This window comes from Oncorhynchus mykiss, chromosome 30, assembly GCF_013265735.2.
Source record: "Oncorhynchus mykiss isolate Arlee chromosome 30, USDA_OmykA_1.1, whole genome shotgun sequence".
In the NCBI taxonomy this organism is placed as follows: Eukaryota; Metazoa; Chordata; class Actinopteri; order Salmoniformes; family Salmonidae; genus Oncorhynchus; species Oncorhynchus mykiss.
In genome coordinates this window covers 10,529,057-10,554,440 of record NC_050570.1, presented here as the reverse complement: position 1 = coordinate 10,554,440, position 25,384 = coordinate 10,529,057, and the positions used below count along the sequence as shown (strand labels likewise).

Below are 25,384 nucleotides of genomic sequence, written 5' to 3'. Positions count from 1 at the left end.
TGGAGCATGTAATGAGCATCATCACGCGCACAGTTAACTTTATCAGAGCCAAAGGTTTGAATCACCGCCAGTTCAAGGCATTTCTGACGGAGTTAGAAACGGAGCATGGTGATTTGCCTTATCACACAGAGGTGCGATGGCTAAGCCAGGGAAAGGTGCTTCAAAGATGTTTCGAGCTTCGTGAGGAGATTTGTCTGTTCTTGGACAGCAAAGGGAAAGACACAACACAACTCCGAGACGAAATGTTTCTGTGTGAAATGGCTTTTCTGTGTGACATTACGAGTCATCTGAATGCAATAAACTTGCAGCTGCAGGGTCGGGATCGTGTCATCTCTGATATGTACAGTACAGTGAAGGCATTTAAAACCAAACTGACTCTGTGGGAGACGCAGATGCGGAAAGAAAATTTGAGCCACTTTCCCAGCTGCCAGACCATGAAAGAGAAGCTCTCTACCAGTGCGTTCCCGAGCACACAGTTGGCTGATAAAATAGGTATGCTTGCCGCTGACTTTCGACGCCGATTTGCTGACTTTGAAGCACAAAAAAGCAGGTTGGAACTGCTCGGTAACCCATTTGCTGTTGACGTGGAAAGCTCACCACCAAACCTCCAAATGGAGTTGATTGACCTCCAATGCAATGATGCACTGAGGGCAAAATATGCGGCAGTGGGTGCTGCGGAGTTCGCCCGTTTCCTCCCCGGCACAATGCCCCAGCTGCGCATCCAGGCTGCTCAAACGTTGTCTATGTTTGGCAGCACATACCTGTGTGAACAACTGTTTTCTTTGATGAACCTGAACAAAACATCACACAGAAGTCGACTTACTGCTGAACACCTCCACTCAATTCTGAGGATTTCTTCAGCTCAGAGCCTTACCCCGAACATTGATGAACTTGTGGAAAAGATGGGACACCACCAAGTATCACCCTCAACCTCAAACAAGTGAACATTACTGTGCAATCACATATTTAGAGTTTTTACTCAGTTCAAGTTTAAAAGTTAAAATTTAATATTTGTTTTCACTGCATGTTACTTCTCCTTAAACAAAGTGTTGTTTTTGATTAATAGATTTTTGCACTTTATTTTTTTGTATTTCAATCCAATTATATTTTAAAAATATTTCAGTTGAGTGGATGATAGAAAATTGCTATTATTGTTTTTTCTTTGAAGTAAATTTAGCCCACTTTTGCTAAAATAGAAAATATAGTCTACTGATGGTGCCTTGAATACCGGTTTCTTTCATTTAATGTTCATGTTATGGGGATATTTATATAAAGGAAATTTGTCTTTTGTGTCTGTTGAAAATTAAAGATTACTGACAGAGCCATAAGAAAATATTGCTTTATTTATCTGATCATATTGTAATATATTTGTTAGGTTTTCAGTAGGTTCAATTAGGTTCACTAGACTATATGCGTCATTTAAAAATTTTTCAATGAACATTCGAACAGTCCGGCCCTCGTCTTGTAGCTGATTTTTTTATTTGGCCCTCCGTCCATTTGACTTTGACACCCCTGGTCTAGCCAGACACCTAGGTACTTATAGATGTCCACATATTCTAGGTCGGAACCATCCAGGGTGGTGATGCTAGGTGGGCGTGTGGGTGTAGGCAGTAAACGGTTGAAAAGCATGCATTTGGTTTTACTAGCGTTTAAGAGCAGTTGGAGGCCATGGAAGGAGTGTTGTATGGCATTGAAGCTCGTTTGGAGGTTAGATAGCACAGTGTCCAAGGACGGGCCGAAAGTATACAGAATGGTGTCTTCTACGTAGAGGTGGATCAGGGAATCGCCCGCAGCAAGAGCAACATCATTGATATATACAGAGAAAAGAGTCGGCCCGAGAATTGAACCCTGTGGCACCCCCACAGAGACTGCCAGAGGACCGGACAGCATGCCCTCCGATTTGACACACTGAACTCTGTCTGCAAAGTAGTTGGTGAACCAGGCAAGGCAGTCATCAGAAAAACCGAGGCTACTGAGTCTGCCGATAAGAATATGGTGATTGACAGAGTCAAAAGCCTTGGCAAGGTCGATGAAGACGGTTGCACAGTACTGTCTTTTATCGATAGTGGTTATGATATCGTTTAGTACCTTGAGCGTGGCTGAGGTGCACCCGTGACCGGCTCGGAAACCAGATTGCACAGAGGAGAAGGTACGGTGGGATTCGAGATGGTCAGTGACCTGTTTGTTGACTTGGCCTTCGAAGACCTTAGATAGGCAGGGCAGGATGGATATAGGTCTAACAGTTTGGGTCCAGGGTGTCTCCCCCTTTGAAGAGGGGGATGACTGCGGCAGCTTTCCAATCCTTGGGGATCTCAGATGATATGAAAGAGAGGTTGAACAGGCTGGTAATAGGGGTTGCGACAATGGCGGCGAATAGTTTCAGAAATAGAGGGTCCAGATTGTCAAGCCCAGCTGATTTGTACTGGTCCAGGTTTTGCAGCTCTTTCAGAACATCTGCTATCTGGATTTGGGTAATGGAGAACCTGGAGAGGCTTGGGCGAGTAGCTGCGGGGGGGGGGGGGGGGGGGAGCTGTTGGCCGAGGTTGGAGTAGCCAGGAGGAAGGCATGGCCAGCCGTTGAGAAATGCTTGTTGAAGTTTTCGATAATCATGGATTTATCGGTGGTGACCGTGTTACCTAGCCTCAGTGCAGTGGGCAGCTGGGAGGAGGTGCTCTTGTTCTCCATGGACTTCAGTGTCCCAGAACTTTTTGGAGTTAGAGCTACAGGATGCAAATTTCTGCCTGAAGAAGCTGGCCTTTGCTTTCCTGGCTGACCGCGTGTATTGATTCCTGACTTCCCTGAACAGTTGCATATCGCGGGGACTATTCGATGCTATTGCAGTCCGCCACAGGATGTTTTTGTGCTGGTCGAGGGCAGTCAGGTCTGGAGTGAACCAAGGGCTATATCTGTTCTTAGTTCTGCATTTTTTGAACGGAGCATGCTTATCTAAAATGGTGAGGAAGTTACTTTTAAAGAATGACCAGGCATCCTCAACTGACGGGATGAGGTCAATGTCCTTCCAGGATACCCGGGCCAGGTCGATTAGAAAGACCTGCTCACAGAAGTGTTTTAGGGAGCGTTTGACAGTGATGAGGGGTGGTCGTTTGACTGCGGATCCATAGCGGAATGAGGCAGTGATCGCTGAGATCCTGGTTGAAGACAGCGGAGGTGTATTTGGAGGGCCAGTTGGTCAGGATGACGTCTATGAGGGTGCCCTTGTTTACAGATTTAGGGTTGTACCTGGTGGGTTCCTTGATGATTTGTGTGAGATTGAGGGCATCTAGCTTAGGTTGTAGGACTGCCGGGGTGTTAAGCATATCCCAGTTTAGGTCACCTAACAGAACAAACTCTGAAGCTAGATGGGGGGCAATCAATTCACAATTCCTTATGTTAAGCAAACCAGATGGCACAATTTCTTGTTTTTATTTATTTACGGATAGCCAGGGTCACACTCCAACACTCAGACATAATTTAAAAACAAAGCCTTTGTGTTTAGTGAGTCCGCCAGATCAAAGGCAGTAGGGATGACCAGGGATGTTCTCTTGATAAGTGCTAATTTTTTTTTTGTCCTGCTAAGCATTCAAAGTGACACTTTTGGTGTCATGGAAAATGTAGTGAAGTAAAAGTAGTCAAAAATATAAATAAGTAAAGTACAGATATCCCAAAAACTACTTTAAAGTATTTTTTACTTAAGTACTTTACACCACTGGTAGCCTATATGCACACAGGACTGTGTGTGCATATAGAGGAAGATAGTGGAAGCAGGGGAGGCAGGGATAGGGCATATGTGCTGTCCATCCCTTCTAAGTGGGAGTGTAGTGTGATGTGGGCTCTTCTGAGGAGAGAGCTCTTTTAAAGCTGCAATGTGTACCTTTTTGGGCGACCCGCCCAAATTCACATAAAAATGACATATTGATAACTCACATTCTCATTGAAAACACGTATGTCTGTTTGATGTCCGCTATTCCCCTGACCCTAACCCTTTTACTTTCAGTTTTGTACAACAGCTTCAAACAGCTAAAAATACTATATTTTTGGTTGTTGGAGAGAGAAAAAAATCACAATGGTTTAGATGGTACAATGATTCTCTACACTTGTTTTGTAACATGAAGTGAAATTAGGCAAATTATTAGAATTTTATCTACTAGGAAATGGCAGAGTGATTTTTGCATAGTGCCCCTTTAAGGGCAGAGGAGAGCAGGCAGGGTCGTGTTAATTAGGGCACACAACGGAAAATGTAAATGAGCCTTTCCATCAGCAGATTCCGGTCCATGTTGATGAGCTGCTCTTCAGCCCCCTCTGTCAGGGAAGAGTGACACACACACACACACACACACACACACACACACACACTCTCAAACAAACAATATCCTCTTGAGGAAATGTGTGTGAACACTGATAAGTCTCAGTGACTGATGTCTTACACAACAGGGTCTCTCTAGGGAAACACACTGCCTGGGTTCTGTTCTCACACACAAGTACACTCACACACTCGCCCTCTTACATATTGCATTTTAGCTGCTCTCTCCCTGGCCTCGTTACCATGGCCTTTTAATATGACCTCTTCATCACATATACTCTGAGGTAAACGCAATAAAAAGCTGGGCTCTGCTGGGCTCAGATGAAGACAATAACATCAGGAATGGAAAAACAGGCTCCACTTTCCCCTTCTCATCCTCTTCTTCTTTCGCTTTGTATGTGTGAGCGTTTGTGTGCAAGACGATTGTGAATGTTTATAAGCGCATGTTAGCATTTCTGTATGGATGTGTTTACGCTGTAGGTCAAGAGGATGTCTATATAGGTTTGGTCGTTGTTTTTTTACATTCCTGCTCTGTGTTCGGTGTGTGTGGAGGTGCTGACAACCCCACATCCGTTTCCTCTCATTGAGGAACACTGGGTCAGGGACTTGGCCTCGTCTCTGTTGAGCTCTAACTGCTGGAGTTGAGCATTTCCTTCTAGACAGGCTAAGTCTAGCTACAGGCTTACAAACCCCAACCACAAATATGTTCAACGTATTTTTCAATGTTTTTCCGATGTCTTTTGATCGTAGGGTGCTTCAATCTTTCCCCTAGTTTAAATTCCAGCCGGGGCACAAATGTCCCCAAAGCCCCTTACTGTAACATTGTCAGTTTATCATTAGATAGATGATTCACTTCTCTCTGGCATGACCTGACCTCAATGCTGCTTCCTGTCTGATGCCTAGGCCTATAGTGTACGTGACACTACATGTGGGACTTTGTTTCCTCAGAATATGGTTACTTACAGGTGTAGGATCTTCATTGGACCTACATTGCTCTTTCCATTATAATCCAGGTGAAAGCTATGATCCCTTATTGACGTCACCTGTTAAATCCACTTCAATCAGTGTAGATAAAGGGGAGGAGACAATTGAGACATGTATTGTGTATATGTGCCATTCAGATAAAATATTGAAGTGCCTTTGAACAAGGTATGGTTGTAGGTTCCAGGCAGACCGGTTTGAGTATGTCATGAACTGCAATGCTGCTGGGTTTTTCACGCTCAACAGTTTCCTGTGTGTATCAAGAATGGTCCATCGCCCAAAGGACATCCTGCCAATTTGACACAACTGTGGGAAGCATTGGAGTCAACATGGGCCAGCATCCCTGTGGAATGCTTTTAACACCTTGTAGAGTCCATGCCCTGACAAATTGAGGATGTTCTGAGGACAAAAAAGGGGGTGCAATTCAATATTAGAAAGGTGATCCTAATGTTTTGTACACATAGTGAATATTGTCACAGCAAATAGTTTATAATGTTGCTTGATCGGTGGTTAGGCTATTATCTGGCCAAAAGTAGGCTACATGAAAAGTGCAATGCTGTTAATATAACCGTTTGTTACATGCTGACCAGACCGGACACGTTGCGTGCATTGCAAAATAAATGTAGAAATACATGTTATTCAATTATTGCACCCACACTGCTCGCGTGCGCCAACGAGCATCTGTGTTGCCAAGAGCTAAAATAGAAGTCATTCCTATTTCTGACGCAGATTGCGCTCTCACATCTCCTCATTGGTTTATAGAAGCGGGTACCCACGAGCCATCTCCTCATTGGTTATACCCACGTGGGTGATTGAAAGACTGTTTTGCCGGTTGTCGTGGTAATACTCTGAAAGTGTAGATGCCAATCACCATATAAGTTCAAAGATGGAAAAGCCTAGAAGGAGGAGAGATGACTAGAAACGATTCAGTTGACCGTTTTATGTGTAGATTAATTGTCAGAGTAGAGGACCTTGTGCATTTCAGGTAAAATAACTCAATGTTTATATCCCAGGACAAATTAGCTAGCAAGTGCAAGCTAACTAGCTAAATTGCCATACATGTTTAATACTTTTCGATCTATCCCCAAATTAATGTCATTGGTTCAGAGTTTATTTTGATATTTTAACTAGAGGTCGACCGACTATGATTTTTCAACGCTGATACCGATTTATTGGAGGACCAAAAAAGCCGATACCGATTAATCGGACAATTTTTTTATTTTTATTTTTTAAAATTTATTTACTTATTTGTAATAATGACAATTGCAACAATACTGAATGAACACTTATTTTAACTTAATATAATACATCAATAAAATCAATTTAGCCTCAAGTAAATAATGAAACATGTTCAATTTGGTTTAAATAATGCAAAAACAAAGTGTTGGAGAAGAAAGTAAAAGTGCAATATGTGCTATGTAAGAAAGCTAACATTTCAGTTCCTTGCTCAGAACATGAGAACATATGAAAGCTGGTGGTTCCTTTTAACATGAGTCTTCAATATTCCCAGGTAAGAAGTTTTAGGTTGTAGTTATTATAGGAATTATAGGACTATATCCCTCTATACCATTTGTATTTCATTAACCCTCAACTATTGGAGGTTCTCATAGGCACTTTAGTATTGCCAGTGTAACAGTATAGCTTCCGTCCCTCTCCTCGCTCCTCCCTGGGCTCAAACCAGCAACACAACGACAACAGCCACCATCGAAGCAGCGTTACCCATGCAGAGCAAGGGGAACATCTACTGGAAAGCTCAGAGCGATTTTCGTTTGAACCACTATTAGCGTGCGCTAACTAGCTAGCCATTTCACTTCGGTTACACCAGCCTCATCTCGGGAGTTGATAGGCTTGAAGTCATAAACAGTGCAATGCTTGACGCACAACGAAGAGCTGCTGGCAAAACGCACGAAAGTGCTTTTTGAATGAATGTTTACGCCTGCTTCTGCCTACCTCCGCTCAGTCAGATACTTAGATACTTGTATGCTTGTATGCTCAGTCAGATTATATGCAATGCAGGACACGCTAGATAATATCTAGTAATATCATCAACCATGTGTAGTTAACTAGTGATTATGATTGTGTTTTAAAAGATAAGTTAAGATAAGTATGCCTTATGATTAACGAGACGTGGTGTGACCATAACAACATACAGGAACTCAAGTCCTTCTGTTCACCTGACTTAGAATTCCTCACAATCAAATTTCGACCGCATTATCTACCAAGGTAATTCTCTTCGATTATAATCACAGCCGTATATATTCCCCCCCAAGCAGACACATCGATGGCCCTGAACAAACTTTATTTGACTCTATGTAAACTGGAAACCACATATCCTGAGGCTGCATTCATTGTAGCTGGGGATTTTAACAAGGCTAATCTGAAAACAGGACTCCCTAAATTCTATCAGCATTTCGTTTGCGCAACCAGGGCTGGTAAAAGCCTGGATCATTGTTATTCTAACTTCTGCGATGCATATAAGGCCCTCCCCTGCCCTCCTTTCGGAAAAGCTGACCACGACTCCATTTTGTTGCTTCCAGCCTACAGACAGAGACTAAAACAAGAAGCTCCCGCGCTCAGGTCTGTTCAACGCTGGGCCGACCAATCTGATTCCACGCTTCAAGACTGCTTCGATCACGTGGATTTGGATATGTTCCGCATTGCGTCCAACAACAACATTGACGAATACGTTGATTCGGTGAGCGAGTTCATTAGAAAGTGCATTGACAACGTTATACCCACAGCAACGATTAAAACGTTCCCAAACCAGAAACCGTGGATTGATGGTAGCATTTGCGCGAAACTGAAAGCGCGAACCACTGCTTTTAACCAGGGCAAGGTGACCGGAAACATGACCGAATACAAACAGTGTAGCTATTCCCTCCGCAAGGCAATCAAACAAGCTAAGCGTCAGTATAGAGACAAAGTAAAGTCGCAATTCAACTGCTCAGACACAAGGTATGTGGCAGGGTCTACAGTCAATCACAGATTACAAAAAGAAAACCAGCCCCGTCACAGACCAGGATGTCTTGCTCCCAGACAGACTAAATATCTTTTTTGCTCGCTTTGTGGACAATACAGTGCCACTGACATGGCCCACTACCAAAACCTGCAGACTCTCCTTCACTACAGCCGACTTGAGTAAAACATTTTAAATGTGTTAACCCTCGCAAGGCTGCAGGCCCAGACGGCATCCCCAGCCGCGTCCTCAGAGCATGCGCAGACCAGCTGGCTGATGTGTTTACGGACATATTCAATCAATCCTTATCCCAGTCTGCTGTTCCCACATGCTTCAAGAGGGCCACCATTGTTCCTGTTCCCAAGAAAGCTAAGGTAACTGAGCTAAACGACTACCGCCCCGTAGCACTCACTTCCGTCATCATGAAGTGCTGTGAGAGACTAGTCAAGGACCATATCACCTCCACCCTACCTGACATCCTAGACCCACTCCAATTTGCTTACCGCCCCAATAGGTCCACAGACAACGCAATCGCAACCACACTGCACACTGCCCTAACCCATCTGGACAAGAGGAATACCTATGTGAGAATGCTGTTCATCGACTACAGCTCAGCATTTAACAACATAGTACCCTCCAAACTCGTCATCAAGCTCGAGACCCCGCCCTGTGCACCCACGACTGCGTGGCCATGCACGCCTCCAACTCAATCATCAAGTTTGCAGGTGACACCACAGTGGTAGGCTTGATTACCAACAACGACGAGACAGCCTACAGGGAGGAGGTGAGGGCCCTCGGAGTGTAGTGTCAGGAAAATAACCTCACAGTCAAAGGAGATGATTGTGGACTTCAGGAAACAGCAGAGGGAGCACCCCCCTATCCACATCGACGGGACAGTAGTGGAGAAGGTAGTAAGTTAAGTTCATTGGCGTACACATCACAGACAAACTGAATTGGTCCACTCACACAGTCAGCATCGTGAAGAAGGCGCAGCAGCGCCTTTTCAACCTCCGGAGGCTGAAGATATTCGGCTTGTCACCAAAAGCACTCACAAACTTCTACAGATGCACAATCGAGAGCATCCTGTCGGGCTGTATCACCGCCTGGTACGGCAACTGCTCCACCCACAACCGTAAGGCTCTCCAGAGGGTAGTGAGGTCTGCACAACGCATCACCGGGGGCAAACTACCTGCCCTCCAGGACACCTACACCACCCGATGTCACAGGAAGGCCATAAAGATCATCAAGGACAACAACCACCCGAGCCACTGCCTGTTCATCCCGCTATCATCCAGAAGGCGAGGTCAGTACAGGTGCATCAAAGCAGGGACCGTGAGACTGAAAAACAGCTTCTATCTCAAGGCCATCCGACTGTTAAACAGCCACCACTAACATTGAGTGGCTGCTGCCAACATACTGTCTCAACTCCAGCTCACTTTAATAATGGGAATTGATGGGAAATGATGTAAAATATATCACTAGCCACTTTAAACAATGCCACTTAATATAATGTTTACATACCCTACATTACTCATCTCATATGTATATGTATATACTGTACTCTATAACATCTACTGCATCTTTATGTAACACATGTATCACTAACCACTTTAAACTATGCCACTTTGTTTACATACCCTACATTACTCATCTCATATGTATATACTGTACTCGATACCATCTACTGCATCTTGCCTATGCCGTTCTGTACCATCACTCATTCATATATCTTTATGTACATACAGTGCCTTGCGAAAGTTTTCGGCCCCCTTGAACTTTGCGACCTTTTGCCACATTTCAGGCTTCAAACATAAAGATATAAAACTGTATTTTTTTGTGAAGAATCAACAAGTGGGACACAATCATGAAGTGAACGACATTTATTGGATATTTCAAACTTTTTTAACAAATCAAAAACTGAAAAATTGGGCGTGCAAAATTATTCAGCCCCTTTACTTTCAGTGCAGCAAACTCTCTGCAGAAGTTCAGTGAGGATCTCTGAATGATCCAATGTTGACCTAAATGACTAATGATGATAAATACAATCCACCTGTGTGTAATCAAGTCTCCGTATAAATGCACCTGCACTGTGATAGTCTCAGAGGTCCGTTAAAAGCGCAGAGAGCATCATGAAGAACAAGGAACACACCAGGCAGGTCCGAGATACTGTTGTGAAGAAGTTTAAAGCCGGATTTGGATACAAAAAGATTTCCCAAGCTTTAAACATCCCAAGGAGCACTGTGCAAGCGATAATATTGAAATGGAAGGAGTATCAGACCACTGCAAATCTACCAAGACCTGGCCGTCCCTCTAAACTTTCAGCTCATACAAGGAGAAGACTGATCAGAGATGCAGCCAAGAGGCCCATGATCACTCTGGATGAACTGCAGAGATCTACAGCTGAGGTGGGAGACTGTCCATAGGACAACAATCAGTCATATATTGCACAAATCTGGCCTTTATGGAAGAGTGGCAAGAAGAAAGCCATTTCTTAAAGATATCCATAAAAAGTGTTGTTTAAAGTTTGCCACAAGCCACCTGGGAGACACACCAAACATGTGGAAAAAGGTGCTCTGGTCAGATGAAACCAAAATTGAACTTTTTGGCAACAATGCAAAACGTTATGTTTGGCGTAAAAGCAACACAGCTCATCACCCTGAACACACCATCCCCACTGTCAAACATGGTGGTGGAAGCATCATGGTTTGGGCCTGCTTTTCTTCAGCAGGGACAGGGAAGATGGTTAAAATTGATGGGAAGATGGATGGAGCCAAATACAGGACCATTCTGGAAGAAAACCTGATGGAGTCTGCAAAAGACCTGAGACTGGGACGGAGATTTGTCTTCCAACAAGACAATGATCCAAAACATAAAGCAAAATCTACAATGGAATGGTTCAAAAATAAACATATCCAGGTGTTAGAATGGCCAAGTCAAAGTCCAGACCTGAATCCAATCGAGAATCTGTGGAAAGAACTGAAAACTGCTGTTCACAAATGCTCTCCATCCAACCTCACTGAGCTCGAGCTGTTTTGCAAGGAGGAATGGGAAAAAATGTCAGTCTCTCGATGTGCAAAACTGATAGAGACATACCCCAAGCGACTTACAGCTGTAATCGCAGCAAAAGGTGGCGCTACAAAGTATTAACTTAAGGGGGCTGAATAATTTTGCACGCCCAATTTTTCAGTTTTTGATTTGTTAAAAAAGTTTGAAATATCCAATAAATGTCATTCCACTTCATGATTGTGTCCCACTTGTTGTTGATTCTTCACAAAAAAATACAGTTTTATATCTTTATGTTTGAAGCCTGAAATGTGGCAAAAGGTCGCAAAGTTCAAGGGGGCAGAATACTTTCGCAAGGCACTGTATTCTTTATCCCTTTACACTTGTGTGTATAAGGTAGTAGTTGTGGAATTGTTAGGTTAGATTACTCATTGGTTATCACTGCATTGTTGGAACTAGAAGCACAAGCATTTCGCTACACTCGCATTAACATCTGCTAACCATGTGTATGTGACAAATAAAATTTGATTTGACACCCGCAACAACATCTGCAAAATGTGTATGCGACCAAGAAAATTTGATTTGAATAATTAAACTCATTTGCACAGGGAAATTCTCAGCAACAAAAGGATCAATGGCTTCTTCTATGGCTCCTTGTCTCCTCTGCTTATCTCCTTAACTTGTCTCCTTCCCTTCATCGCATGAGTTCAAGTCCAGTGCATATCAGGAATACCAGTCGGCATACTAGACAGCATATCAGCCAGTCAACACAGAGATCCTCTGTCTCTGTCATGTCTCTCTCTGTGCAGCCAGCCCAAACCAGACAGCTCGACATTAATGGCTGCTTCTCTCTTCCCTCCCTGCCATTTCATCTCCTTTCCTCACCTCCTTCCAGTTCCTCATCTCTTTGATCACATGACATCAACTCCAGCACATACAAGCGATCATAGCAGCCCCAGTGGCGGTACTTCAGTAGCTGCACTAGCTTCTCCTTAGGAGGCGAGGAGAGAGGACGTGAGGAATCAAGGTAATGCAATTGAGATTCTCCCCTTCTCTCCCATCGGGGAAAAAATAGATTTCAGTAGCACTTGGAACCATTGGGTGGTGCCAGAGCACAGCTCTCTCATGTCCAGCAGCGGTCTAGACTAGAGAAACCCAGGGTTGTTGTTGTTTGAGCCTATAGGGCAGGCAATGCAGGGCTCAGTCAAACCGTTCATTCATCCCTTGAAGGATTACTTGTGTCATAGATTGGATTGCATTCTCGGTGGGAATTAACATTAAAACCGACCAAAAGTCAATAGTCGTTTAAACTATTTGAATTACAGAGGTGCCTGAGGGTGATACCAAGATGTACCATAACAGAGCAGAACCCTCCCAAATAGTGTTACTGAAGGTATGGATGTGGGCACGCCCCTTCTAAAAGTATTCCCATTGGTCGTCCAGACGGACCAGCACCACTGAGTCAATAATGCAATGTGAACCCTGGTTAGAGGGGTGAGTAAAATAAAGACTGACTTTCATAACTGGAGCAGACGGTAGACAGTGCTTCAACCAACATGGGTTGAGGTGCAGAGAATCCGACTAGGCCTGTACACATTTTTTGTATTCCTGAGGGTAGTGAGGTCTGCCTGGGGGGGGAAGAGGACTGGGACTGTTATTATGCACTGCGGTGTTGAAAGCTTTTCTGAAAACCTTCTCTTTCTGCCTGTTAACTTCTCAGCCTCAGAACCCAGCCGCTGTTACTGAGAGGAGGACAGAAAAAGCTGCATTTTCTTCTCTGACTTGGTAGCAAAACTACTAGAAAACAAGGGAAGGCAGAGAGGAGAGTTCTCTCTGGGTGGGAATGATGATGATCATGAAGACGATGTCAACAGGTGAAGGGAGCATTGACTGCTTGGTCATTAGCATGAAACCATACAAGCACACTATACTGCTCTTATGACACTCACACCAGGACGCAATGAAAAGGATCAATTATGCAAGTTGGGGATGAATGTCAAAAGAGGAAGGCATGAAGAGAAGGATAGAGAACGGCAGAATGAATGAAGAGATGGAAAAGTGAATGGAGGGAGGAGAACAGAGTCAAAGACGGGAGGGAATGAGAAAGGGACCAACGGGGGAGGAATGGCAGGATGGATGGAAAAGGGGAGGGTTTTAAGTTCAGAGTTGCGCAATAAAGGACTGGCTAAAGGTGTCTGTGGCCTGCAGTTTCCCACACCCTCTAGCAGAGTGAGTGATCAGCTGTGTGGCTCTAGCAGAGTGAGTGATCAGCTGTGTTGGTAATAAACCACCCTGGAGCCACTACAACCAACCCTAAGCGGTCTGGTGCAGGAGAGAGAGAATACACACACACACACACACACACACACACACACACACACACACACACACACACACACACACACACACACACACGTATTTCAAACCAGTTACAATATTAAAATAGTATCATGAATTTCTGTTGGATATTTGAAAAGCATGTATTAATGGTGTATATATACAGTGCCTTGCGAAAGTATTCTGTCCCCTTGAACTTTGCGACCTTTTGCCACATTTCAGGCTTCAAACATAAAGATATAAAACTGTATTTTTTTGTGAATAATCAACAACAAGTGGGACACAATCATGAAGTGGAACGACATTTATTGGATATTTCAAACTTTTTTAACAAATCAAAAACTGAAAAATTGGCCGTGCAAAATTATTCAGCCCCCTTAAGTTAATACTTTGTAGCGCCACCTTTTGCTGCGATTACAGCTGTAAGTCGCTTGGGGTATGTCTCTATCAGTTTGCACATCGAGAGACTGAATTTTTTTCCCATTCCTCCTTGCAAAACAGCTTGAGCTCAGTGAGGTTGGATGGAGAGCATTTGTGAACAGCAGTTTTCAGTTCTTTCCACAGATTCACGATTGGATTCAGGTCTGGACTTTGACTTGGCCATTCTAACACCTGGATATGTTTATTTTTGAACCATTCCATTGTAGATTTTGCTTTATGTTTTGGATCATTGTCTTGTTGGAAGACAAATCTCCGTCCCAGTCTCAGGTCTTTTGCAGACTCCATCAAGTTTTCTTTCAGAATGGTCCTGTATTTGGCTCCATCCATCTTCCCATCAATTTTAACCATCTTCCCTGTCCCTGCTGAAGAACAGCAGGCCCAAACCATGATGCTGCCACCACCATGTTTGACAGTGGGGATGGTGTGTTCAGCTGTGTTGCTTTTACGCCAAACATAACATTTTGCATTGTTGCCAAAAAGTTCAATTTTGGTTTCACCTGACCAGAGCACCTTCTTCCACATGTTTGGTGTGTCTCCCAGGTGGCTTGTGGCAAACTTTAAACAACACTTTTTATGGATATCTTTAAGAAATGGCTTTCTTCTTGCCACTCTTCCATAAAGGCCAGATTTGTGCAATATATGACTGATTGTTGTCCTATGGACAGAGTCTCCCACCTCAGCTGTAGATCTCTGCAGTTCATCCAGAGGGATCATGGGCCTCTTGGCTATATCTCTGATCAGTCTTCTCCTTGTATGAGCTGAAAGTTTAGAGGGACGGCCAGGTCTTGGTAGATTTGCAGTGGTCTGATACTTCTTCCATTTCAATATTATCGCTTGCACAGTGCTCCTTGGGATGTTTAAAGCTTGGGAAATATTTTTGTATCCAAATCCGGCTTTAAACTTCTTCACAACAGTATCTCGGACCTGCCTGGTGTGTTCATTGTTCTTCATGATGCTCTCTGCGCTTTTAACGGACCTCTGAGACTATCACAGTGCAGGTGCATTTATACGGAGACTTGATTACACACAGGTGGATTGTATTTATCATCATTAGTCATTTAGGTCAACATTGGATCATTCAGAGATCCTCACTGAACTTCTGGAGAGAGTTTGCTGCACTGAAAGTAAAGGGGCTGAATAATTTTGCACGCCCAATTTTTCAGTTTTTGATTTGTTAAAAAAGTTTGAAATATCCAATAAATGTTTTTCCACTTCATGATTGTGTCCCACTTGTTGTTGATTCTTCACAAAAAAATACAGTTTTATATCTTTATGTTTGAAGCCTGAAATGTGGCAAAAGGTCGCAAAGTTCAAGGGCGCCGAATACTTTCGCAAGGCACTGTAAGTAAATATATATATATATATATATCTTTTAAAAAATAACTTCATTTAAAAAAATATGAACGTTTTTAACCTGCTGTGTGAGGGAGAGAGGCTGGTGCATTGCTGCAGCTGCGGAGGGGGCAGTGTGTGAGATGGGAGCCAGCAGACCGAGGGAGAGCGAGAGATGCAGAAGCCAAGGCAACTCGGTTAAAGCCAACACTAGCTAACTTGTAACAGCCACAATGCTATCATCCCATTTTACAGTACCTGTCTAGACTGGAGTAACCTAGAGCAGTGTTTCCCAACCCTGGTCCTCTAGTACCTGTCTAGACTGGAGTAGCCTAGAGCAGTGTTTCCCAACCCTGGTCCTCTAGTACCTGTCTAGACTGGAGTAGCCTAGAGCAGTGTTTCCCAACCCTGGTCCTCTAGTACCTGTCTAGACTGGAGTAACCTAGAGCAGTGTTTCCCAACCCTGGTCCTCTAGTACCTGTCTAGACTGGAGTAGCCTAGAGCAGTGTTTCCCAACCCTGGTCCTCCAGTACCTGTCTAGACTGGAGTAGCCTAGAGTAGTGTTTCCTGTCTAGACTGGAGTAACCTTGAGCAGTGTTTCCCAACCCTGGTCCTCTAGTACCCCAACAAGACACCTGTTTCATTATAGCCCTGGACAAACACAGCTTATTCAGCTCATTGAGGGCTTGATGATTAGTTGGCAAGTTGGATCAGGTGTGCTTGTCCAGGGTTACAAAAAATGTGTGCTGTTTGGGGTACTCAAGGACCACGGTTAGGAAACATTGGCCTAGAGTAGCTAGCTAGGCTAATTGAGGCTACATGCTGTGTTTTCTCCCCATTCAGATAAAACAACAACCTACCTGTTGGCTGCTAATTGAAGCCTACTCCTTCTCACTTCTCTAACATCTTGCATTGCATTAGTGAACTCTCATTCCACTTTCTACAGATTGAGCCTCTTTGATTGGACAACATAAACAACAAACTACATACGTGAAGGCTACTGGTCTTTTTATGTCATAACTCCATAGAAAAGTTTTGTTTTAATAAATGAATGATTTTAAATGTCATGGCACATCCTTGTAAGTAACAATGCTACATGGATATTTGAATATTCCAATAACTGTGCACATCTGTACACCGAATGATAGGGCCTTTCAGAGATGTGGTGAGCAGCTGAGAGCCAAAGACATTACGTCCTCAACCTCACTCTTTCTGCACCTCTTTCCAGTCACCATACATTATTCCACACATCCATCCATTCCCACCTTCTCTTCATCTCCCTTCCTCCCTCTTATCCTTCTCTCCATCCAGCTCAGAGAAATTCTCAGAATACTTTCAAATCCTTCCTACTAGAGGTTGACCGATTTAATCGGAATGGCCGATTTTAATTAGGCTCGTAAGCATTCATTCAAACAGCACTTTTGTGCGTTTTGCCAGCAGCTCTTCGCAAGCACAGCGCTTTTTATGACTTCAAGCCTATCAGCCTAATGGCTGGTGTAACCGATGTGAAATGGCTAGCTAGTTAGTGGGGTGTGGCTAATAGCGTTTCAAACGTCACTCGCTCTGAGACTTGGAGTAGTTATTCCCCTTGCCTAGCAAGGGCTTTTGTGGAGCGATGGGTAACGATGCTTTGAGTGTGGCTGTTGTAGATGTGTTCCTGGTTCGAGCCCTGGTTGGGGCGAGGAGAGGGACGGAAGCTATACTGTTACACTGGCAATACTATAGTGCCTATAAGACCATCCCAATAGTCAAAGGTATATGGAATACATAGTCCTATAAATACTATATTAACTACATCTAAAACCTCTTACCTTGGAATATTGAAGTCTCATGTTAAAAGGAACCACCAACTTTCATATGTTCTCATGTTCTGAGCAAGGAACTTAAACGGTAGCTTTTTTACACGGCACTTATTGCACTTTTACTTCTCCAACACTTTGTTTTTGCATTATTTAAACCAAATTGAACATGTTTCATTATTTATTTGAGGCTAAATTGATTTTTATTGATGTATTATATTAAGTTAAAATAAGTGTTCATTCAGTATTGTTGTAATTGTCATTATTACAAATAAATAAATAGAGATCTGTCGATTAATCGGTATCGGCACCTGCCCTGTCTGGAATTGGGAGGAGTAACAGCGTAACCTACGTTGTTTTTTAAATGTATTTTATTTATTTCACCTTTATTTAACCAGGTAGGCAAGTTGAGAACAAGTTCTCATTTACAATTGCGACCTGGCCAAGATAAAGCAAAGCAGTTCAACACATACAACGACACAGAGTTACACATGGAGTAAAACAAACATACAGTCAATAATACCGTAGAAACAAGTCTATATAAGTCTAAACAAGTCTATATATGATGTGAGCAAATGAGGTGAGATAAGGGAGGTAAAGGCAAAAAAAAGGCCATGGTGGCAAAGTAAATACAATATACAGTGCCTTGCGAAAGTATTCGGCCCCCTTGAACTTTGCGACCTTTTTCCACATTTCAGGCTTCAAACATAAAGATATAAAACTGTATTTTTTTGTGAAGAATCAACAACAAGTGGGACACAATCATGAAGTGGAACGACATTTATTGGATATTTCAAACTTTTTTAACAAATCAAAAACTGAAAAATTGGGCGTGCAAAATTATTCAGCCCCCTTAAGTTAATACTTTGTAGCGCCACCTTTTGCTGCGATTACAGCTGTAAGTCGCTTGGGGTATGTCTCTATCAGTTTTGCACATCGAGAGACTGACATTTTTTTCCCATTCCTCCTTGCAAAACAGCTCGAGCTCAGTGAGGTTGGATGGAGAGCATTTGTGAACAGTAGTTTTCAGTTCTTTCCACAGATTCTCGATTGGATTCAGGTCTGGACTTTGACTTGGCCATTCTAACACCTGGATATGTTTATTTTTGAACCATTCCATTGTAGATTTTGCTTTATGTTTTGGATCATTGTCTTGTTGGAAGACAAATCTCCGTCCCAGTCTCAGGTCTTCTTCCAGAATGGTCCTGTATTTGGCTCCATCCATCTTCCCATCAATTTTAACCATCTTCCCTGTCCCTGCTGAAGAAAAGCAGGCCCAAACCATGATGCTGCCACCACCATGTTTGACAGTGGGGATGGTGTGTTGCTTTTACATAAAACATAACGTTTTGCATTGTTGCCAAAAAGTTAAATTTTGGTTTCATCTGACCAGAGCACCTTCTTCCACATGTTTGGTGTGTCTCCCAGGTGGCTTGTGTCAAACTTTAAACAACACTTTTTATGGATATCTTTAATAAGAAATGGCTTTCTTCTTGCCACTCTTCCATAAAGGCCAGATTTGTGCAATATACGACTGATTGTTGTCCTATGGACAGAGTCTCCCACCTCAGCTGTAGATCTCTGCAGTTCATCCAGAGGGATCATGGGCCTCTTGGCTGCATCTCTGATCAGTCTTCTCCTTGTGTGAGCTGAAAGTTTAGAGGGACGGGCCAGGTCTTGGTAGATTTGCAGTGGTCTGATACTCCTTCCATTTCAATATTATTGCTTGCACAGTGCTCCTTGGGATGTTTAAAGCTTGGGAAATCTTTTTGTATCCAAATCCGGCTTTAAACTTCTTCACAACAGTATCTCGGACCTGCCTGGTGTGTTCCTTGTTCTTCATGATGCTCTCTGCGCTTTTAACGGACCTCTGAGACTATCACAGTGCAGGTGCATTTATACGGAGACTTGATTACACACAGGTGGATTGTATTTATCATCATTAGTCATTTAGGTCAACATTGGATCATTCAGAGATCCTCACTGAACTTCTGGAGAGAGTTTGCTGCACTGAAAGTAAAGGGGCTGAATAATTTTGCACGCCCAATTTTTCAGTTTTTGATTTGTTAAAAAAGTTTGAAATATCCAATAAATGTCGTTCCACTTCATGATTGTGTCCCACTTGTTGTTGATTCTTCACAAAAAAATACAGTTTTATATCTTTATGTTTGAAGCCTGAAATGTGGCAAAAGGTCGCAAAGTTCAAGGGGGCTGAATACTTTCGCAAGGCACTGTAGCAAGTAAAACACTGGAATGGTAGATTTGCAGTGGAAGAATGTGCAAAGTAGAAATAAAAATAATGGGGTGCAAAGGAGCAAAATAAATACAGTAGGGAAAGAGGTAGTTTGGGCTAAATTATAGGTGGGCTATGTACAGGTGCAGTAATCTGTGAGCTGCTCTGACAGTTGGTGCTTAAAGCTAGTTGAACCTCCAACTTTCATATGTTCTCATGTTCTGAGCAAGGAACTCAAATGTTAGCTTTTTTACATGGCACATATTGCACTTTTACTTCTCCAACACTTTGTTTTTGTATTATTGAAACCAAATTGAACATGTTTCATTATTGATTTTTATTGATGTATTATATTAAGTTAAAATAAGTGTTCATTCAGTATTGTTGTAATTGTCATTATTACAAATAAATAAATAGAGATCTGCCGATTAATCGGTATCAGCTTTTTTTGGTCCTCCAATAATCGGTATCGGCGTGGAAAAATCATAATCGGTCAACCTCTACTTCCTACCAATTTAAAATGTATGACATGATCTGTTGTAACCTCTTTAACTCTCCCTGCTGTTTGTTGTTTCCAATCTTCCCTGCGACCTGCCCTGTCTGGAATTGCGAGGAGTAACAGCGTAACCTACGTTGTTACCATGACAAAGACCAAAGCCGGCAGGAGTACCATGAGAACGGTGGTGTCTCTCTCTAGGATATTTTAAAACAAACAAAAATAGTTATACAAGCACTTTTTACAACAACAATATAATAGCTATAAGTGTTGTGTCCAAATACTGGTGGAGTCCACTAATAAAATAATGGACGACCTGACCAGAGAGGTCCAGGACCTGAAGAACAGTTTGTAGTTCTCAGAATCAGCTCAATGAGTTTAAACAGGAGAACGGCAAGATGACAGCAATCTGTAATGAGAGAGGACATCAGTTCTGTGTGTGTGAATCCATTATAGCAATGATGGAGAAATCACATTGTAGGATTTTTAATGAATTTGAAAATTATGGTGGAAAAATAAGTATTTGGTCAATAACAAAAGTTCATCGCAATACTTTGTTATATACCCTTTGTTGGCAATGACAGAGGTCAAATGTTTTCTGTAAGTCTTCACAAGGTTTTCACACACTGTTGCTGGTATTTTGGCCCATTCCTCCATGCAGATCTCCTCTAGAGCAGTGATGTTTTGGGGCTGTTGCTGGGCAACACAGACTTTCAACTCCCTCCAAAGATTTTCTATGGGGTTGAGATCTGGAGACTGGCTAGGCCACTCCAGGACCTTGAAATGCTTCTTACGAAGCCACTCCTTCGTTGCCCGGGCGGTGTGTTTGGGATCATTGTCATGCTGAAAGACCCAGCCACGTTTCATCTTCAATGCCCTTGCTGATGGTAGGCTTTGTTACTTTGGTCCCAGCTCTCTGCAGGTCATTCACTAGGTCCCCCCGTGTGTTTCTGGGATTTTTGCTCACCGTTCTTGTGATCATTTTGACCCCACGGTGTGAGATCTTGCGTGGAGCCCCAGATCGAGGGAGATTATCAGTGGTCTTGTATGTCTTCCATTTCCTAATAATTGCTCCCACAGTTGATTTCTTCAAACCAAGCTGCTTACCTATTGCAGATTCAGTCTTCCCAGCCTGGTGCAGGTGTACAATTTTGTTTCTGGTGTCCTTTGACAGCTCGTTGGTCTTGGCCATAGTGGAGTTTGGAGTGTGACTGTTTGAGGTTGTGGACAGGTGTCTTTTATACTGATAACAAGTTCAAACAGGTGCCATTAATACAGGTAACGAGTGGAGGACAGAGGAGCCTCTTAACGAAGAAGTTACAGGTCTGTGAGAGCCAGAAATCTTGCTTGTTTGTAGGTGACCAAATACTTATTTTCCACCATAATTTGCAAATAAATTCATAAAAAATCCTATAATGTGATTTCTGGATATTTTTCTCTCACATTTTGTCTGTCATAGTTGAAGTGTACCTATGATGAAAATTACAGGCCTCTCATCTTTTTAAGTGGGAGAACTTGCACAATTGGTGGCTGACTAAATACTTTTTTGCCCCATTGTATGTCATTCATTGTCCCTTCTATGTCAAGGTAATATGATTACTAGGGCTGAGCCCAATCAGTTGATTGTTTGGTCAATAGGCCGTTGCTCGACCAAGGTTTTTTCTTTAGCCGAGCAGTAGCAAATATAAAGAACAGAAGCTTTTTGGTCAACCAAAATATTTTTTTTGTTGTTGTCAGGCGCAGCCCTGATTAGTGATTACTGTCACCTCATTTCACTGAGCACGTGCTCAGTCTGAAGACTGGGCCAAGTCCTTACTCTGCACAAGAGGAGGCTGGTGGGAGGAGCTATAGGGGGACGGGCTCATTAATGGCTGGAACGTAATGAATGGAACGGTATCAAACACGTTGAATATAGGGAAACCACCACGGACTCCATTCCATTAATTCTACTCTAGCCATTACAATGAGCGTGTCCTCCTATAGCTCTTCCCACCAGCCCCCTCTGCTCCACACACGTCTTAGCTCCGAAATGTTATGGATGGTGCTAGTTTACCAGTGGGCAAGATGGAGCAATGACTATTTTAGCTATCAAGTACTGCTCATAGGGACCTGTAGGTCTATTACCTTATGTTCTTAGGTCTGGAATCCGACTCCCTCTCTCTCACACACACACTTGAAGCTGTGGATTTAGCAGGCTTTAATGGCTCCTTAGTCTATTCTTAGCTTCAATCTGTCTCACAGTCCACACGCTGACAAGTGTTCGCTTGGAGTCTGTGTTCTGTCCTCTCCCTATAGCATACAAGAGGAAAATATAGCCTGCAAGATATAAAACGCACTTGAAACATGAAATGTTGCTTGCGCCCTCTGTATCCGTGGATCTGTCGGGCAAGGATGAATAATAGGCACTATGAATATTTTTTCATGACTGGAAAGCAGATGGTGATGTATTTCTGAGTGTGCATTGATTGACAAAGGAGTCTATATTCGGTGGTAGAAGTAGGGAATATACAAATCATGCGGGTAATTTTAGATATTGATATAGCTTTAGTAGATTGTACTACAATCGAAAAGCTGTAAAGTTATTTTAAGTCAGTGACGTGTCTGAGAAAGTGTCTGATTTACTTAAACGGGCTACTGAGTACACGAAGTAGGGGCATCATATCTAAAGGAACACTAGGTATCGTTGCTCGGATTATGTTCCGACATCCTCACTGCTGTAATTGTAGCGATCTGAATGACGAGCTATCGTTCTTTTGTTTCATCTAAGCACTTTGTTTTGACATCCTTGCCCCCCGACTTGTAAACCCTGCCTAGCGGAAGCTGGGGGAACCGAACAGAGGGCGGAGGTTTGGAAGGAAGAATCGAGAGATATAGGGTAAAAGGAAGAGAGGTCTGCACGACAGACAACTCCGTTTTTATTGTTCTCGTCTACATCCGTCAAAGGCACGGGCGTTTTCAGGTGCATCGAAAGCTGAACGTAATCAATTCTGGATTTCTTTATCCGATTCCTATCGTCCGGCATGAGGTTTAAACGGAACGGCTCCTATACATTGAATAGGTAAGTTACTTCATCCATTCACTACTCGAGTTAGGCTTCTTTCTATATTCGACACATATATACGTAAACAGTGCATTGTAAAGTTTTCCAGACGCAGTTGATCAATGTTTATTGTGTGACTTTAATGTCGTCGGTATGATCAGTTGCTTGTGTCGTGATTGTGACTCTTCGAGCATTTCTATTGTTGAATTGAAACTTGGTTATGATACGCACGCTGTATGGATGCAGCTGATGGAAGTAGTTGCTCTGACTCACAACCCGTTTCACTGAAAACTCACTGATCATGGTTAAAACAACGACTATGTATCTATTGCATCGGTTGCCACGCCAATGAAAATACGCGTTTAAAACATTTGAGGGTTCGTGGACGGCAGACTTGACGTGGTTGACGTTCGAATAATGGTTTGATGATGTCAATCTTAAACTAATTTTCTGGCCCCAGACCCTTGCCATTGTGATGCCGACGTGTATTGGGTGGCGCGCAGTTTGAGCTGTGTGTAAACCTGAATATCAGGCTTTAGGGGTGGTCCCCCCCCCCCCCCCATTACTTTCTCAATTCAATTAAATTCAAAGGGCTTTATTGGCATGGAAAACATGTTTACATTGCCAAAGCAAGAATTTATTACTTGTTTCTCTCTCCCTCCCCCCCTCCTCTCCACCCCCCCCCCCCTCCTCTCCACCCCCCCTCCTCTCCACACCCCCCCCTCCTCTCCACCCCCCCCCCTCCTCTCCACCCCCCCCCCTCCTCTCCACCCCCCCCCCTCCTCTACACCCCCCCCCTCCTCTACACCCCCCCCCCCCTCCTCTACACCTCCCCCCCCCTCCTCTCCACCTCCCCCCCTCCTCTCCACCTCTTCCCCCCTCCTCTCCACCTCTTCCCCCCCTCCTCTCCACCTCTCCACCTCTCCCCCCCCCTCCTCTCCACCTCTCCCCCCCCCTCCTCTCCACCTCTCCCCCCTTCATTAAAAAATATCCACTGAAATATCTCCCCTGTGGTGTGGTGTGTGGTGTCTCCTCACCCACTTTCAGTTGACATGATTGCCCACTGCCTAGTAGGGCCATGATAACCCCAGCCCACAAGTTCTCTTTCTCTCTCCTCTCCCTGGGAAGTAATTCATTCTCTCCCTCATTATGTATATCTTCAACTCACACGTTTAATGAATAGATGTGCTTTGTCTTCCTCATCGCTAAACCAGGCAAACTTTCTGCAATTTAAATTCTTAAATCCGGCCCTTGTAACTTATGCCCAGTTCCTTGTCTTTTTTGGGGGTGTTTTGACACACACACACACTCTCTCTCTCTCTGTTGTTTAACAAGCATACCACACACACACATGTTTTATACACACGCATGCCCTCAGTTTTAATTGTTGAAAATTAGTGTTGATGTAATGGCAGTTTCCTTCCATCTCCCTCTGGCACCCTATACCCACTGGCCTTGTTATCAGCCACAGGCCCTTCCACTACTCACACAAACTGTATCACACAGACCCAGAGGAGAGAATGCTTCAGTTCGGCTAGCTGAACGAGTGTGCTCACATACTCCCTTAAGACCTTACCTTGAAAAATGAGAAAAGCTGCAGTAGTACTGTTTGTCCATTTTGAGACGCCGTAGCCAGTGTACACTTCCTCAAAATAGTCAGTTAATCTAAGATACCTCAAATCTGTCATTAATTGCAACGTTTTTGCCAGGGAGATCTTAATCACGCAATTTTACATGTTTGGTGCAGTATTTCTTAATTTAAAAAAATAGCGTGTTCCTGATTTTGTTTCTCGTTGCATTACAACACTTCATTTAAGAATCCCTACTGTTGACCAATCCCTGCCTCCTCAATCAAGGGGTGTGTGTGAGAGGGAGTGAGAGAGGGAAGGAAAGAGAACGGAAAGGTGGGTGTTTGGGCACATTGTTTCCCTCAATCAGGTAGTGTGTGTTTGCGTGTGAAGGTAGGTGTAATTCAAAGCGAGGGAGTAGCAGCAGAGGCCCTTGGTGACAGGCAGCTAGGGATGAAGAGAGGGGGGAGGGATATGACATCATTGGCTGTTAAAGTGCTTTGCTGTGCTACTGCGGCACCTCTCCCATCTTTCATCTGATAAAGAACAGAACAGAGAGGAGGAAGAGGAACACAGAGGAGGGAAGGGTGGGGAAGTGTTGTGCATAAGGATGAGTCGTTTCTCGTTGAATGACAACAGGCACTTCATTGAAGAATCCCTACTGTTGAACAATCGCAGACGAGGGGGCATAGACTTCGGCTACTGACTTCGGCTTGACTCGAGAAGAATATGTGCCCGAACAGCCGGAAAAAAACCTTACCGAAGTCCAACAGGAACAAACTGTTTCATCTGGAAAGCATGTGGACACCTTAAGACTTGCTTGGGTCGTGTGTATTTGTCAGGAAGAGATTAGTGTCACCTTGTCGTTGGGCCTTTTAACGAGTTGGTAACTAAATCA

General features: G+C 43.4%; 1 protein-coding gene across 2 annotated transcripts in view; it reads left to right on the top strand.

Annotated features, from left to right (window-relative positions):
- LOC110521302 (MOB kinase activator 2) overlaps positions 1–25,384 on the top strand; it is a 118,089-nt gene that overhangs the window by 41,000 nt on the left and 51,705 nt on the right. Inside the window, exon 1 of one of the 2 annotated variants that reach the window (XM_021598771.2) lies at positions 21,934–22,936. The exons of the other annotated variant lie outside the window; for it this stretch is intronic. Within the exon in view, the coding sequence (XP_021454446.2) occupies positions 22,899–22,936 (38 nt within the window). The 5' untranslated portion in view covers positions 21,934–22,898. Of the gene's footprint in view, positions 1–21,933; positions 22,937–25,384 lie in introns of those variants that run through there. 2 annotated transcript variants of the gene reach the window in all.